Below are 17,354 nucleotides of genomic sequence, written 5' to 3'. Positions count from 1 at the left end.
AGTGAAATAGAATTGCAGACCCAGAAATGAACCCACACACCTATGGTCAATTGATTTTTGACAAAGGAGCTGAAACCATCCAATGGAAAAAAGATAGCACTTTCAGCAAATGATGCCGGTTGGAGGTCATCATGTAGAAGAATGCAGATTGATCCATTCTCATAACCCTGTACAAAGCTTAAGTCCAAGTGGATCAAGGATCTCCACACCAAACCAGGTACATTCAAACTAATAGAAGAAAATGTGGGGATGAATCTCGAACACATGGGCATTGGAGAAAATTTCCTGAGCAAAACACCAATGGCTTATGCTTTAAGATCAAGAATCGACAAATGGGACCTGAAAAAAATGCAAAGCTTCTGTAAGGCAAAGGACACTGTTGTTAGGACTAAACAGCAACCAACAGATTGGGAAAAGATCTTTACCAATCCTACAACAGATAGAGGCCTGATATCCAAAATATACAAAGAACTCAAGAAGTTAGACTGCAGGGAGACAAATAACCCTTTAAAAATGGAGTGCAGAGCTAAACAAAGAATTCACAGCTGAGGAATGCCAAATGGCGGAGAAACACCTAAAGAAATGTTCAACATCTTTAGTCATAAGGGAAATGCAAATCAAAACAACCCTGAAATTCCACCTCACACCAGTGAGAATGGTTAAGATCAAAAACTCAAGTGACAGAAAATGCTGGTGAGCATGTGGAAAAAGAGGAACACCCCTCCATTTTTGTGGGATTGCAGGCTGGTGCAACCATTCTGGAAATCAGTCTGGAGGTTCCTCAGAAAATTGGACATTGATCTACCTGAGGATGCTGCTATAATACTCTTGGGCATATACCCAAAATATGACCCAACATATAACAAAGATACATGCTCCACTATGTTCATAGCAGCCTTGTTTATAATAGCCAGGAGCTGGAAAAAACCCAGATTCCCTTCAGTAGAAAAATGGATACAGAAAATGTTGTACATCTACACGAAGGAATATCATACAGCTATCAAAATCAATGATTTTATGAAATTCATAGGCAAATGGATGGATCTGGAAAATATCATCCTGAGTGAGGTAACCCAATCACAGAAGATCACACATGGTATGTACTCACTGATAAGTGGATATTAGCCCAAATGCTTGAAATACCCTAGATGCACAGAACTCATGAAACTCAAGAAAGATGCCCAAAATGCGAATGCCTCACTCCTTCTTTAAAAGGGGAACAGGAATACCCTTAGGAGGGAATAGGGAGGCAAAGTTTAGAAGAGAGGCAGAAGGAACAACCATTCAGAACCTGCCCCACATGTGATCCTTTCATATACAGCCACCAAACTAGATAAGATGGATGAAGCAAAGAAGTGCAGGCCAACAGGAAATGGGTGTAGATCTCTCCTGAGAGACACAGCCAGAATACAGCAAATACATAGGCGAATGCCATCATTAAACCACTGGACTGTGAATGGGACGCCCATTGAAGGAATCTTAGAAAGGACTAAAAGAGCTTGAAGGGGCTTGAAACCCCATATGAACAACATTGCCAACCAACCATAGCTTCCAGGTACTAAGCCACTACCCAAAGACTATACATGGACTGACACTGGGCTCCAACCTCATAGGTAGCAATGAATAGCCTAGTAAGAGCATCAGTGGAAGAGGAAGCCCTTGGTCCTGCCAAGACTGAACCCCCAGTGAATGTGATTCTTTGGGGGAGGGCGGAATGGGGGGAGGATGGGGATGGGAACACCCATATAGAAGAGCAGAGGTTATGGGGATGTTGGCCTGGAAACCGGGAAAGGAAATAACATTTGAAATGTAAATAAAAAATACCCAATTTAGTAAAAATGGAAAAAAAGAATTTGTTGTTAATATTCCACTATTGACTATGTTCCTTAGAATCTGAAAGACACAAAAGAGAGAGAGCATGTATTTCAAAGCAGCCACAAAATTTTAACATTACCAGTTCTAGAAGCCTGGGGAAATTTCTATTCCTTATCTTCTATTCTCTAATCAGAGAAATAAAGAATAATGTTTTAAAACCCCCCATAAAAAGAATTATAGAAAAATACAACAGATAAAGGAATTGAACAAAACCACTAAGTATCTAAAAATGTAAAGAGAAACAATAAAGAAATCAGAAAGGGTGACAACCTGGTAACAGAAAACCTAGGCAATAGATCAGGAATCACAAATGCAAGCATTACCAAAAGAATTGAAGAGATAGAAAAGAAAATCTCAGGAGCTGAAGATACAATAGAAAACATTGTCATAACTATCAAAGAAACTGAAAATGCAAAAAGCTCCTAACCCAAAACATTCAGGAAGTCCAGGACACAATGATAGATCAAACCTAAGGGTAATGGGTATAGAAAACAATGAAGACTCACAACTTAAAGGGAGACTAAATACCTCCAATAAAATTATAGAACAAGTGCAGATAAAACTTCAAACAGCATAGAAGAGAATTGACTTTTGGTCTGACCTTTTACATGACTACTTAGAATCTAGTCTCAATAAAATTATTGTAGTAGCTGTGAATGTTAAAAGTTTTGGGATGGGGGAAGGACTGTGGCATGGAGTGACTGGGAGGGGACGGTAGTTGGAATGTAAATCAAATAAGTAAAAAATAAAATTAAAATTAAAATTAAAAATAAAAAAAATATAGAACAAAACTTCCCTAACCTAAAGAAGGAGATGCCCATAAACATAAAAGAAGCCTACAGAACTCCAAAGGGTTGGACAAGAAAAGAAATTCCTCACTTCTCATAATAATCAAAATAACAAATTCATAAACAATAAAAGAATACTAAAATCAGTAAGGGAAAAAGAACAAGTAGCATGTAAAGGCAGAATTATCAGAATTATACCAGACTTCTCACCAGCGATTATGAAAGGCAGAACATCCTGTACAGATGTTATACATACCCTAAGACAAGACAAATGGTAGCCCATGCTTCTATATCCACCAATACTCTCATTAACATAGATAGAGAAACCAATATATTCCATGACAAAACATAATTTATACAAAATCTTTTCACAAACTTGAGACCACAATGGATAGTTGATGGAATACTCCAGCAAAAGGAGGGAAACTACACCATAGAAAAAGCAAGGTAATCTAATTTCAACCAACCCAAAAAACAATAGCCACACAAACATAGTTCTTCTAACGACAACAACAACAAAAAATAAGAAACAACAACCATTTTCCGCGAATATCTCTAAACCTCAATGGATTCAATTTCCCAATAAAAAGGCATAAACAAATATATTGGATACATAAAGAGAACCCGGCATTTTGCTGCATACAGGAAACACACCTCTGTAAAAAGACAGACACTACCTCAAAGTCAAAGGCTGGAAAATAATTTTCCAAGCAAATGATCCCAAGAAACAAGCAGGAGTAGCCATTCTAAAATTGAATAAAATTGACTATCAACCAAAAGTTGTCAAAAAGATGAGGAAGGACTCTTCATATTCATCAAACGAAAAATCTATCAATATGAACTATCAATCCTGAATATCTATGTTCCGAATGCAAGGGCATCTACATTCATAAAGGAATCCTTACTAAAGCTAAAAGCACACATTACACCTTATACAAAATTAGTGGGAGACTTCAACACGTCCCTCCTTGAATGGACAGATAATGGAAACAGAAACTAAACAGAGACACAGAAAACTTACAGAAGTTTTGAAACAACTGGATTTAAGAGATATTTATAGAATTTTTATATTATTATTAACTTGGGTATCTATTTACATTTCGAATGTTATTCCCTTTCCCAGTTTCCGGGCAAACATCCTCCTAATCCCTCCCCCTCCCCCTCGATATGGGTGTTCCCCTCCCCATCCTCCCCCCATTACTGCCCTCCCCCCAACACTTATGTTCACTCGGGGTTCAGTCTTGGAAGGACCCAGGGCTTCCCCTTCCACTGGTGCTCTTACTAGGCCATTCATTGCTACCTATGAGGTTGGAGCCCAGGGTCAGTCCATGTATAGTCTTTGGGTAGTGGCTTAGTCCCTGGAAGCTCTGGTTGGTTGGCATTGTTGTTCATATGGGGTCTAGAAACCCTTCAAGCTCTTTCAGTCCTTTCTCAGATTCCTTCAATGGGGATCCCGTTCTCAGTTCAGTGGTTTGCTGCTGGCATTCGCCTATGAATTTGCTGTATTCTTGCTGTGTCTCTCAGGAGGGATCTACATCCGTTGTCTGTTGGCCTGCTCTTCTTTGCTTCATCCATCTTGTCTAATGGCTGTATATGTATGGGCCACATGTGGGACAGGCTCTGAATGGGTCTTCCTTCTGCCTCTGTTTTAATCTTTGCCTCCCTATTTCCTGCCAAGGGTATTCTTGTTCCCCTTCTAAAGAAGGAGTGAAGCATTCGCATTTTGATCATCTGTCTTGAGTTTCATGTGTTCTGTGCATCTAGGGCAATTCAAGCATTTGGGCTAATAGCCACTTATCAATGAGTGCATACCATGTGTGTTCTTCTGTGATTGGGTTACCTCACTCAGGATGATATTTTCCAGATCAATCCATTTGCCTATGAATTTCATAAAGTCATTGATTTTGATAGCTGAGTAATATTCCATTGTGTAGATGTACCACATTTTCTGTATCCATTCCTCTGTTGAAGGGCATCTGGGTCCTTTCCAGCTTCTGGCTATTATAAATAAGGCTGCGATGAACATAGTGGAGCACGTGTCTTTTTTATATGTTGGGGCATCTTTTGGGTATATGTCCAAGAGAGGTATAGCTGGGTCCTCAGGTAGTTCAATGTCCAATTTTCTGAGGAACCTTCAGACTGATTTCCAGAATGGTTGTGCCAGTCTGCAATCCCACCAACAATGGAGGAGTGTTCCTCTTTGTCCACATCCTCGCCAACATTTTCTGTCACCTGAATTTTTGATCTTAGCCATTCTCACTGGTGTGAGGTGAAATCTCAGGGTTGTTTTGATTTGCATTTCCCTTATGACTAAAGGTGTTGAACATTTCTTTAGGTGTTTCTCAGCCATTAGACATTCCTCAGCTGTGAATTCTTTGTTTAGCTCTGACCTCCATTTTTTTAATAGGGTTATTTGACTCCCTGCGGTCCAACTGCTTGAGTTCTTTGTATATTTTGGATAAAAGGCCTCTATCTGTTGTAGGATTGGTAAAGATCTTTTCCCAATCTGTTGGTTGCCGTTTTGTCCTAACTACAGCGTCCTTTGCTTTACAGAAGCTTTGCAGTTTTATGAGATCCCATTTGTCGATTCTTGATCTTAGAGCATAAGCCATTGGTGTTTTATTAAGGAAATTTTCTCCAGTGACCTGTGTTCGAGTTGCTTCCCCACTGTTTCTTCTATTAGTTTGAGTGTATCTGGTTTGATGTGGAGGTCCTTGATCCACTTGGACTTAAGCTTTGTACAGGTTGATAAGCATGGATCAATCTGCATTCTTCTAAAAGTTGACCTCCAGTTGAACCAGCACCATTTGCTGAAAATGCTATCTTTTTTTCCATTGGATGGTTTTGGCTCCTTTGTCAAAAATCAAGTGACCATTGGTGTGTGGGTTCATTTCTGGGTCTCCAATTCTATTCCATTGGTCTATCTGTCTGTCTCTGTACCAATACCATGCAGTTTTTATCACTATTGCTCTGTAATACTGCTTGAGTTCAGGGATAGTGATTCCCCCTGAAGTCCTTTTATTGTTGAGGATAGTTTTAGCTATCCTGGGTTTTTGTTATTCCAGATGAATTTGTAAGTTTTTCTGTCTAACTCTTTGAAGAATTGGATTGGTATTTTGATGGGGATTGCATTGAATCTGTAGATTGCTTTTGGTAAAATGGCCATTTTTACTGTATTAATCCTGTCAATCCATGAGCATGGGAGATCTTTCCATCTTCTGAGGTCTTCTTCAATTTCTTTCTTCAGAGGCTTGAAGTTCTTGTTGTAGACATCTTTTACTTGCTTGGTTAAAGTCACTCAAGGTACTTTTCCCATCTGTTGGTTGCTGTTTTGTTCTAATGACAGTGTCTTTTGTTTTAGAGAAGCTTTGCAATTTTATGAAGTTCCATTTGTTGAATCTTTATCTTAATCGTAGAGCATAAGCCATTGGTGTTCTATTCATGAAATTTTCCTCAGTGCCCATGTGTTTGAGGGTCTTCCCTACTTTCTCTCCTATTAATTTGAGTGCATTTGGTTTTATTTGGATGTCCTTGATCTACTTGGTTTTGAACCTTGTACAGGGAGATAAGGATAGATTGATTTGCATTCTTCATCATTCTGATCTCCTGTTGAAACAGCACCATTTGTTGAAAATGCTATCCTTTTTCCACTGCATGGTTTTTGCTCCTTTGTCAAAGATCAAATGACCTAACTGATATTTACATTCTAAAAGCATTTTTTTTTTCAAAATAAGCACATTGGAAATTTCAGGAATGAATTCAGTGTATCTTTATCATGTTCAGTCTTATGTCCTTCCCTTAAGTCCTCTTGAGGCTGTGGAATCAGATTTCAATTATATTGGATTGGCTATGCTTTCATTTTTATGATTTCCTAAGGACATTCTCAATTTCATGAAGCATAAAAAATTATATTTCTGATCCAGATATGTGAATTAGTAAGTTTTACCCTTTGATATTAATAACTTGACTCATCACTTTTCTGTGAAATAAATTGTGACTTTATTGAAGTAAATTTTAACTTTATTTGCAAAATTAACATCTATTGTTTGTGATATATTTGATTGGGGCCACATGCTTTCCTTGATATATATTCTATTCAATGAATAAAAGATGAAGAGGCCTTTAAAATTTGAAATTTCTAAAGAGAATGCTTTTATTTTTTAAAAAGAAACCCACTATACTCACACATGGATTCAAAAGATATACAATTAAAAGAAACTTCTCAGCAATGGTCAACTCAATAACATTTCCAAAGCAGACAGTGTAGACTTAGCAATCTTTTCCAGTTATGTGACACTTCAGTGTTCTAAGATAAAATAGAATGTAGTATGTTTCATTGTATATGCATTTGGAAAGGTTAAACATTGCCAAAAATTTAGAATCTTTGTTACTTGATTTTAAGAAAGAAAGGTGTTCCCAGCTGGGGAATTCTTCCTTCATCTCTGCTGTAGGATAGACCTAAAAATCAAAATGATAATCAGTTACTTGTTGCTTATATTGTTAGTGTTCCTTTCTCCTGTGCTCAGAGAAATACATTCAGAAATGTGCTGCTTTTATCAAATTTCTGGATTTTCATATATCTAAACCAAGAGACTCTCAAACAGTCATACTTCTAGTATTTGTGGAAAAGACTCATATGCATTTTTCTAATATATAACTAATCATGCCTTTTCTGAAGTATGCCTTTTCTGAAGCAGAGGAAATGTAGAAAATCACTATTTGATTCTGGGCCAATGAAAGAACTCATATCAGTTACTCACTCAGGAAATTATTACATGTCCTTTCATATGTATTTCACAGAAGCTGATATGTACTACTTACTATCATACTAAACCCAACCTTGATGAGGTCCATGTATGAAAATCTCACATGTGATAAGGATCAGATGGTGATTTAATATGCAGACTCAAGAGATTCCTGTGATCAAAGACCACAGCTCTTTTCATCCAACCAATAAAGGTATCCTCTAAGTGCCTAAGAGAAACAGCTATGTTTTACTTGGGTCACCAGGGAGGGAAGAGATGAGAAGCATCTGAAAAGGATGGAGATGCCCACAACGTATTCAGTGGTTCTGAAACTTACTTTTATTGTGACCCTTTAATGTAGTTCTTCATGCTGTGGTGAACCCCAACTATAAAATTATTTTCATTTTTGCTTAATAACTGTAATTTTCCAAATTTCAGTAATTGTAATATGAATATCTGATATGCAGATATCTGTTATATGATACCTGTAAAACTTTCATTTGTCCCCCAGAGGCCTCATGACCCTCAGGTTGAGAAACACTGTTTTATAGGAAGATTGTGAACAAGACGAGATATTTATGTTTCATTCTGGAAAGATGACATATTTCCAAATTCTGTTGTTGTTGTTGTTGTTGTTGTTGTTGTTGTTGTTGTTGTTCTTGTTGTTGATTTAGACATTCAACTTGTTTTAAGAATGAGAATAACTAATGGGAAATTCTCACCTTAGTGAGTATCCACTTAAGGTCATCCAGGAGTTCTCTTTTGTTCTCTTCAATATCTTTGGCTTTTGAGAGGATAGTTTCAGGGACATCTTGCATGGCACTCAGTTCAATCACTAGATGGTATAGAGGGCTGATCCAGGCACCCACAAAATTGATCAACATTTTTAAATATTTTTCGGTCTGAGAAAGAGAATAGAACCATTTAATTAAGTATATCATGTTTGTTACCTGTAACCTTAGTGTAAAGAAGCTGAACAGAAACACACTTTTACTATGTGTATAAGACACATGTAAAGAAGTTACATTGTTTGGAAGTGTAACATTTAAACAACTGGTGTATTTTCTACAAAGTAAAACAAATTGTAAGGCTTGTCACATAGCATTTTCCTGAGGTTAGGTCATCATATTTTCTTCACCTTATGCAATTTGAAGAGCTTCCTTTCTAGCAAGAAGTTTATTATTTGGTTATCAATTTGTAAAACAGGTCTTCCTGGTATTCAATAGAAACAAATATGGTTTGACTCATGATGAATAGAGGCAGGGGAAAATGGCTAAAATCATTTTCAATAAGAGATTCATGTGGACCATATATAGGGGAAGAACTATATCACCTCCTAAAATAGAACTGATATGATGTACAGACTTTCTCATCATGAATTTGAACATTGTTGCATCCAAAGTATAAAGTGATAGGTAAAAAATAGAAATAGAACCAGGACAGAATTGAAAATCAAGAAGGGGGGCAATGTTCAGAACCTAGAAATCCACTCTCCAGAACACACTAGCAACAAATAATATATACAGTCATGTTGTTATCACTGATGGAGGTATGGGTATAATAACATAGAGAACCAATTTAATGAAAAATCCTTAAAATAACTCTAAGTATAATTTCAATGGCAAATCATTCCTAAAAATACCATTCTCTCAATAATGTAATTAAGCATTGCTATACTGTCATTATTTTATTTTATGTATAATTTATCAATACTATATTGTGATTATTTTCTATATTTTATCTTCATTTTCTGTGCATATATGATTATTGTATCTATCACAATGTGCGTAATAACTGAAAGTACCACAAACTCAATGTATTGCTTCTCGAGTTCAGTGAAAAACAAATGAAGAAAACTCACTTCAACATCTGCATGCTTAGTTTCCCCATCTGGGGAGTTTGAGAGAGTCGAATGGCAGTATGTTCCAGCTCTGACAGCAGTCTTATCCCTCCTAATCAGTTTTGAGTTCTGCAAATAAAACAAACAAACAAACAAAAAAAGCAGAGTTTGGAAATAATAGATAACTTCATGATCAGAATATTAATGCATTTTAGAGGATTTGTAAATTTTAACAATATGTAGTTCATAAAGTACAGATAGTAAAAATTAAGAAATTGCCTGTCATAAAATTCTGTGGTCTGTTCATTGTACTTGCATTTTAACTTGGCTTTTTATTAACTTTTGGATATTTAACTGCTTCCTCTCTTACTCTTTGTTCTTCTTTACTTTCAAAAGCTACTCTATGGAAGGCAGACGCTGAAAGGAGTAACTTTTGAAGAACTAAGTGATTTACTTATCACCATTGTTTAGCATTTTAGCATAAAGCTATTCAGCATATTTATCAATCTTCCTATTTTCTGTCAATAGGTAATGATATTCCTTACCCAACAACAAAATTATAAATTTATTAATTTAACATTAAAGAATATAGCTGTGCACGTTTATAATGGTTTTAGAATGAAATTGTGTTTTTTGTTTCACAAAATTTTACAGTAAATTCTATGTTAATTCAACATCAACAAAATATAAAAGTATTAATTAATACCATGTATTAGATTAGTCTTTGTATGGTTAATGAAATATTTAATTTACTTAAATATCCACTTTAGAATATCTTATTTATTTCAAATAGTTACCTTATTCATGAAAGGTTAATAAATAATTGTGAGGGTTAAGAAGTTTAAAAGCTGTCAGGTTGTCTGTCTCATCTAAAGTCTTATCATTGACATGAGACTATTATTGGAAAGTAGCTGAAAATAAGTGAGGTACTTACAAGAGCCAAAAATTGTTCAGATGAGAATTGATTGTGATACTGAGTCATTTTAAAGGGAGAAAAATAACATCTAATCAATAAAATTATGACCACATGTTTATTACAAACAGAGAAACAACCTTTTGATGACCATATAATTAAAGTTTGCCTGCTCCCATAATTCCCTTTTTCTGACCTTAAGAAATTACAATTACCATGAAAGGAATGGATACATTTCTACTCCTGTTATAATAGTGGACAAACTCTTATCACTAAAAATCTTTAAACCAAAATTTTTAGTATTAATGGGCTTCATGCTTGATTTTTATTCTTTATTTCTTTCTTTTTTACCCTTTTTGCCTCCTCACATGTTTAACTCTATCTCTGTTACAAATATATACTTCACTGTAATGAGCAACTACGTACAGGTACAAGTATGTATCTGTAGTGAGCTAAATGACCATGACCAATGGAAATTCATGAGTCTGAATGCAAAATGGAAAATAAGTGTTTTTTCCAAAGTCACATTTTAAAAGTTTCTACTGTAGATTAGTTGTTTTTATTTTTAATAAAGAATATATATTAATAATATTAGATTCTATAAAACTTCATGACACTTTTCAATTGGCTCTGTCCCTGTTTCACTAGTTGAGGCATCTTTTACCTATGAAATTGTATTTTCTGATATTTGAGTCCTGATTAGTATAAAGGTTGAGGTACTTACAAGCTCTGTATATAATTGGTCAGCAAGATTACGGAGGGTTTCACCTCGCTGCATGGCACTGTTAAATGTTTCCACAATGGGGTTCCAGCAGCCACCCTCTTCCGCAAGACATGCAGGAATGGATGAAACTTTCTCCCACAGCAGCATGTTTGAAACTGCAAGCATCAGGAATGTGCCTGCTACATAGAAAAAAAAAACTTAGAGATGATATATTAACCTGAGTTTTCCTAGGTCCAATTGATTCAGGAAAGTAGTATCTGGCCTACGATATTTTTTTAGGTTTTTTGTTTGGTTGGTTTTTTTGTTTGTTTGTTTGTTTTTCTGCTTTGTTTTGTTTTGTTTTGTTTTGTTTTTCAGCCTGTCTTGGTATTCAATACCTGGAATGTCATATAAAATCACACTAAGTGCTTAGGGATGTAATCAAAATTTTCTGAATAATAGTTTGAGAAGCAAGTGTTTTCATGTTTTTTGTATTGTTTCAGAAATGCTTCTGAATTTTAGAAATGTTTTAACTTAAAAGTAGTTCTGTACTTGTATTTTAAGTCATTTTAGGTAGTTTAGTGTATTTAGAGTTTAAGCTAATTTTCTGTTACCAAATTCCTGCAGAATACGTAATTTTTAAACTTCATGCTTGATATCAGTGTTTTGGATATTGATGGGACAGCAATATCACAGTTTATCTTTTTGTTTTCTCTCAACATTTGTCAATAAATAAAACCGTAATGATTACTAACAACAATAAGAGATATTGTCCAATATATAATGTCAGCTTAGAACTAATAACTTATAATAAATCTCCACCAGAGAATTTTTCATTAAAAACATCAGATAAGTCTCTTAAAAAGTTATCTGCCTAATAATATTGTCAGTAGATTAGATTCTCTTAATGTAATCTGAATATATTTATAATGGAAAAGGTGTACATGATCAAATCATTTTTCTGATGGCTTATTATTGGCTAAGGCAGAAGTCAGAACACCAACCATCAGTACTTTTTACTCACAATCATAATTTTGTTTCTTCTGCCTTGAGATAAGATTAATTAGATCCCCTGATTTTACACCAGTTTTGAAAACTGGAAATCATTGTCAATTTGAAATGTATTCTTTGTTCTGGAAGGTATTTTATGCATTGGAAGTTGCTTAATAATTCCTATCAGTTTTACTCATCTGATAAAGTAACATTTTCCTCCTTCTCTCTCTTCAAGACAGAAGGTACCTCAGACTTTCTTTGAACACTAGTATATGTCACAAGTTGAAGGATGATGAGAATTATTAATCCAATTGTCTCTTGTCCCCTTGCACAATTTCTTTCAAGAAAAATAATTTTAAAAGATGATATGAAGTCTATGCTGAATTTTTCTCCGGATAATTAATGAATAAACATCTCTTCAAACCAGGTATAACAGCAAAGATTCCAAAGAAAGAATCTCATTAGAACAAACTCACAGAACCACTGTATTGAATAGTTTTGCTGAGACAAAAAGTGGGGGTTTACTTACAGAACTGAGCTTGACTCAATGGCAGCTCCATCACTGAGGAGACCCTAAGCAGAATTTCTGCTTCACTGGAGTCATAAATTCAGTTAGTTTCCTGTTCCTATATATTCTAGAAGATAACTCCAAGGCATGCATAGCTATGTGACAGGAAGAAGTCATGTACAGAAACAGTCATTTGTGAAAAATGTCTTTCTAACCCCAGGGAATGTTAACTGTTTAATTATTACATGGGTCTGGGTGGTTTCTCTTTGCTAATTCCCACATGTTGCTTCTTGTGTAAATTATTTCTGGAATCTCTAAAGTCATTCTCAGCTGCCTGATGACAGATGATCATATCAGACCATGAGGAAATTGGTTCTCATGATGATTTCCCCTTCCTTAGGATCTTACATTCTTTGTTTTATCTTTTTTCTAATCTTTATGGAAAGAGAGCAATTCTTTATTGAATATTTGACCACCATGCCAAAGCATTAGTAAGTTATCCATAGTGTTATGAATTTACCCTGAAGACTGTTTCTCTATGAACTAAGCTGACAATTATAGTAATCTGCATGATTAAATTAGGTATTTAGAAGTCAGTCTGAAATGAATCAGAAAAATTTAACACAAAGCCTCCATTAACTTCTCTCTAGGAAGTATAATCTCTCAAAAATTATTGGCATTCCTTTAAAATAACAAATATAAGGGTTTTTTCTCGAAATAGCTCTTTATTCTGTCAGAAGTTTGTTAAGTGTACCAGTTACAATTGTGTCATGATCATCCTAATGAGCACAGTTTACATGTTTCTAGTATTAGCACTGGTGAGAATTCTTCAAACGCCAACTCTGTAGTGGCTCCCAGATAGTCAACATTGATGGATCTTCTAACTTAATGCCAACAAAATTCCCTCATATTATTGAAATAGAGTACTTGATGCCAAAAAGCTTTGGCAAATATTTTATGTCTAATATTCATTTAAATGGTGATACCACTAGAAGAATGGTGTGATGAATTGCAGAAGCCTGGCTGGACAATATCTCTTGAGAAATAAATTCTGATCTACTTTAATCCACATCTCAGAGATTTAATTCAACAAGCATGGTTCTCAGAGTCCCTGAGGTTAGGAATGTGAATGGAAATATGCAACCTCGCTATTGGGAGGTAAGGGGTACACTCTAGAATGTACCAGAGATCTGGGAATGAGAGACTCTCAGGAATCCAAGGGAGGGGACTTTGGTGGCATGCCCAAAAGTAGGGAAAGGGAACTTGTAGAGTCCTCCTCCAATAGAAGAAAGGCAATCAAGTGGAAGTCTGGGGTTGACATCCCACTTTTAAAAATTCCGACCCCAAATTTTTTCTATCTAAATGATCTTCAGGGACAAAACTTGAGGAGAAACTGAGGGAAAGCAAATCCGATGACTGCAAGGCCTAACATTACTACTACTAATGCTGTGGAGTGCTTACAGACAGGAGTCTAGCATGGCTGCCCTCTGAGATGTCAAACAAGGAGCTGAAAGAATCAGATAAAGATACTTAACACAACCAATGGACTAAAGTCAGGGACTCCTGTGATTGAATTAGGAAAAGACTTAAAGAATCTGATTACATGGGTAATCCCATGGCAAGACCAGCAGTGCCAACTAACCTTGACCACTGAGATCTCTCAGACACTGACACATCAACCAGACAGCCTAAGGTATGTATATAGTACAAGGTCCTCCATATATGGCAGAGGACTGTCTTGTCTTGTCTCAGTGAGAAAAGATTGGCTTAGGGAGTAGGGAGACATGGAGTGGGTTAGGGTTGTGGTTGGAGTGGTGGGAACATCCTCTTTGAAATGGAAGTGGGGTCGGGTGGGGTGGGGAGCAGGAATGGATGAGGAACTGTGGGAGGACAGACCACTAGGGAGGTTAATGACTGAAATGTAAAAAATAAAAGTAACAAAAACAAAACAAAACAAAAGAATATATGGCTCTCAGGAATTCCTTTTCCTACACGTACTTAGACTCTGAAAGATTCTTTTTTTGTTTCCCTTTTTATTAAGTTATTTTATTTATTTACATTCCAAATGGAACCCTCATTCATAGTCTCCCCTCCCTGAGTTCATCATCTCATTTCCCTACCTCTTTGCTTCTGACAGGGTGTTCCCTGACTCACCCACCCTAACTATCTACTCCAAACATCATTACACTTCTCTAGTGGATCAGATTTCTACCAGTTAAGCATATCCTCTCACACTCAGTCCAAAGAATGCACATCTCTGCTACATATGTGCCAGGCGCTATTGTCCAGCCCATGTATACTATTTTGCTCATGGCTTAGACTATGGGAGTTCAGAGGGGTCCAGGTTAGTTGAAATTGACTCTCTGATTCTGCATGCACATGGACATTAGTCACAAGGTGTTAGACAGCGTGAACAAGCCTTGAGGTTATAGGAGTTGTTTCTTACGAAGCATAAGACTGTGTCGAGTAACACGGAAACAGTCATTACTTCTTTTGCAAGCTTCTAATCTAAAGACAACCTTCTACTGTTTAGGCTGCTTCACTTCAGACTGACATATGATCAGTAAGAGGTGGCATCTTATTAAGGGCCAAGAGGGAGCAAGGCCAATTCAGATCTGCTAAATTTGTTGTCACTTCAGAACTCTTCCAAATTTCAAAAATCCCTTGATTGATCTTATGCTCTCTAGGTGTTTATCTTTCAAGAAGGTTTTAGAAAAGGACTCTGGCCTGGGCTAGTAGTTTCCTCACAGACTCTCCTATTCTCAACAATACTAGTTTATCATAATTTTCAAAACCTCAAACAGATCACCGCAAACTTGATACACAGCATATATTCTTTCTGCACATCCACCCTCAAGATTACGATCTACATCAGAGAATTGTATTCTGAGTTCTCAATGAGGGAGAATTAAGTACCTACAGCTAGAGCAATCTGTTTCATTTATACATTCCTTGATCTAGCTCCTTATACTACACTCTTGGATTTTCCCCTAGTGCTTTTAGATAGCCACGAATTCTACTCTACTTGGCAAATTATTGCCAGCAGATCCTTGAAGATTCCCTTCAGATGTCCTTGGGTCTTCTTTAATATCCAGTCACTTCTTTAATTTTATGCTGAATCATGACTTGCAGGAAGATAATATACAAACTATCTAGTCACAGTATTGGAGTTATCTCTTCTAATAAAGGGAATGTATTTTTCCACAAGGATCGAAAAACTACCTGATAAAAGTGAGAGGGGTTATTACTGATATGCCTAAACAGATGTTTTCTACTTGATTCTCCATTTACTCAAAAGGAAGATAGTTTCATGAGTTGTCCAACTATAATACTCAATGGAAAGTTGGATTCCCTTCTCACCTATTTGTCTTCTGAAATCCTTTTATGGGTTTGGATTCTTAATTCTCTAACTAGGTTTGGGTATTATTTTTCTGCTATGTATTTCCATTCTAGATTTTGTAAACTTTACAGTATAACTAATAAAAGCATATGTTCGAAACAGACCGGATAAACAGTTCTCTGCACCCAAATCCCGTGGGAGGGAGAGCTAAACCTTCAGAGAGGCAGACAAGCCTGGGAAACCAGAAGAGACTGCTCTCTGCACACACATCTCGGATGCCAGAGAAAAAAGCCAAAGACCATCTGGAACCCTGGTGCACTGAAGCTCCCGGAAGGGGCGGCACAGGTCTTCCTGGTTGCTGCCGACGCAGAGAGCCCGTGGGCAGCACCCCACGAGCGAACTTGAGCCTCGGGACCACAGGTAAGACCAAATTTTCTGCTGCAAGAAAGCTGCCTGGTGAACTCAAGACACAGGCCCACAGGAACAGCTGAAGACCTGTAGAGAGGAAAAACTACACGCCCGAAAGCAGAACACTCTGTCCCCATAACTGACTGAAAGAGAGGAAAACAGGTCTACAGCACTCCTGACACACAGGCTTATAGGACAGTCTAGCCACTGTCAGAAATAGCAGAACAAAGTAACACTAGAGATAATCTGATGGCGAGAGGCAAGCGCAGGAACCCAAGCAACAGAAACCAAGAGTACATGGCACCATCGGAGCCCAATTCTCACATCAAAACAAACATGGAATATCCAAACACACCAGAAAAGCAAGATCTAGTTTCAAAATCATTTTTGATCATGATGCTGGAGGACTTCAAGAAAGACGTGAAGAACTCCCTTAGAGAACAAGTAGAAGCCTACAGAGAGGAATCGCAAAAATGCCTGAAAGAATTCCAGGAAAACATAAATAAACAAGTAGAAGCCCATAGAGAGGAGACACAAAAATCCCTGAAAGAATTCCAGGAAAACATAAATAAACAAGTAGAAGCCCATAGAGAGGAGACACAAAAATCACTGAAAGAATTCCAGGAAAACACAATCAAACAATTGAAGGAATTAAAAATGGAAATAGAAGCAATAAAGAAAGAACACATGGAAACAACCCTGGATATAGAAAACCAAAAGAAGAGACAAGGAGCTGTAGATACAAGCTTCACCAACAGAATACAAGAGATGGAAGAGAGAATCTCAGGAGCAGAAGATTCCATAGAAATCATTGACACAACTGTCAAAGATAATGTAAAGCGGAAAAAGCTACTGGTCCAAAACATACAGGAAATCCAGGACTCAATGAGAAGATCAAACCTAAGGATAATAGGTATAGAAGAGAGTGAAGACTCCCAGCTCAAAGGACCAGTAAATATCTTCAACAAAATCATAGAAGAAAACTTCCCTAACCTAAACAAAGAGATACCCATAGACATACAAGAAGCCTACAGAACTCCAAATAGATTGGACCAGAAAATAAACACCTCCCGTCACATAATTGTCAAAACACCAAACGCACAAAATAAAGAAAGAATATTAAAAGCAATAAGGAAAAAAGGTCAAGTAACATATAAAGGCAGACCTATCAGAATCACACCAGACTTCTCGCCAGAAACTATGAAGGCCAGAAGATCCTGGACTGATGTCATACAGACCCT

General features: G+C 36.6%; 1 protein-coding gene across 3 annotated transcripts; it reads right to left on the bottom strand.

Annotated features, from left to right (window-relative positions):
• Positions 1 to 6,643: 6,643 nt before the first annotated feature.
• On the bottom strand, positions 6,644 to 12,452 carry Prl8a9 (prolactin family 8, subfamily A, member 9). Of its 3 annotated transcripts, none has more exons than NM_134385.2 (6): positions 12,387 to 12,452; positions 10,886 to 11,064; positions 10,183 to 10,221; positions 9,270 to 9,377; positions 8,131 to 8,310; positions 6,644 to 7,121 (listed from the first exon to the last, which is right to left on the bottom strand). In NM_134385.2, the coding sequence occupies exons 1-6, from the start codon at positions 12,415 to 12,417 to the stop codon at positions 6,933 to 6,935; spliced, it is 726 nt and encodes a 241-aa protein (NP_599212.1). In that variant the 5' UTR covers positions 12,418 to 12,452; the 3' UTR covers positions 6,644 to 6,932. The 3 variants fall into 3 exon arrangements, with proteins under 3 accessions (NP_599212.1, XP_006253966.1, XP_006253967.1); XM_006253904.1 differs by having other exon boundaries at positions 6,785 to 7,121; positions 10,886 to 11,061; positions 12,387 to 12,446; XM_006253905.1 differs by lacking the exon at positions 10,183 to 10,221 and having other exon boundaries at positions 6,785 to 7,121; positions 12,387 to 12,446.
• Between the last annotated feature and the right edge of the window lie 4,902 nt (positions 12,453 to 17,354).

Source organism: Rattus norvegicus, chromosome 17, assembly GCF_036323735.1.
Source record: "Rattus norvegicus strain BN/NHsdMcwi chromosome 17, GRCr8, whole genome shotgun sequence".
Lineage (NCBI taxonomy): Eukaryota > Metazoa > Chordata > Mammalia > Rodentia > Muridae > Rattus > Rattus norvegicus.
Note: the sequence above shows the minus strand (reverse complement) of the source record. Positions and strands in the feature narration are given on the sequence as shown.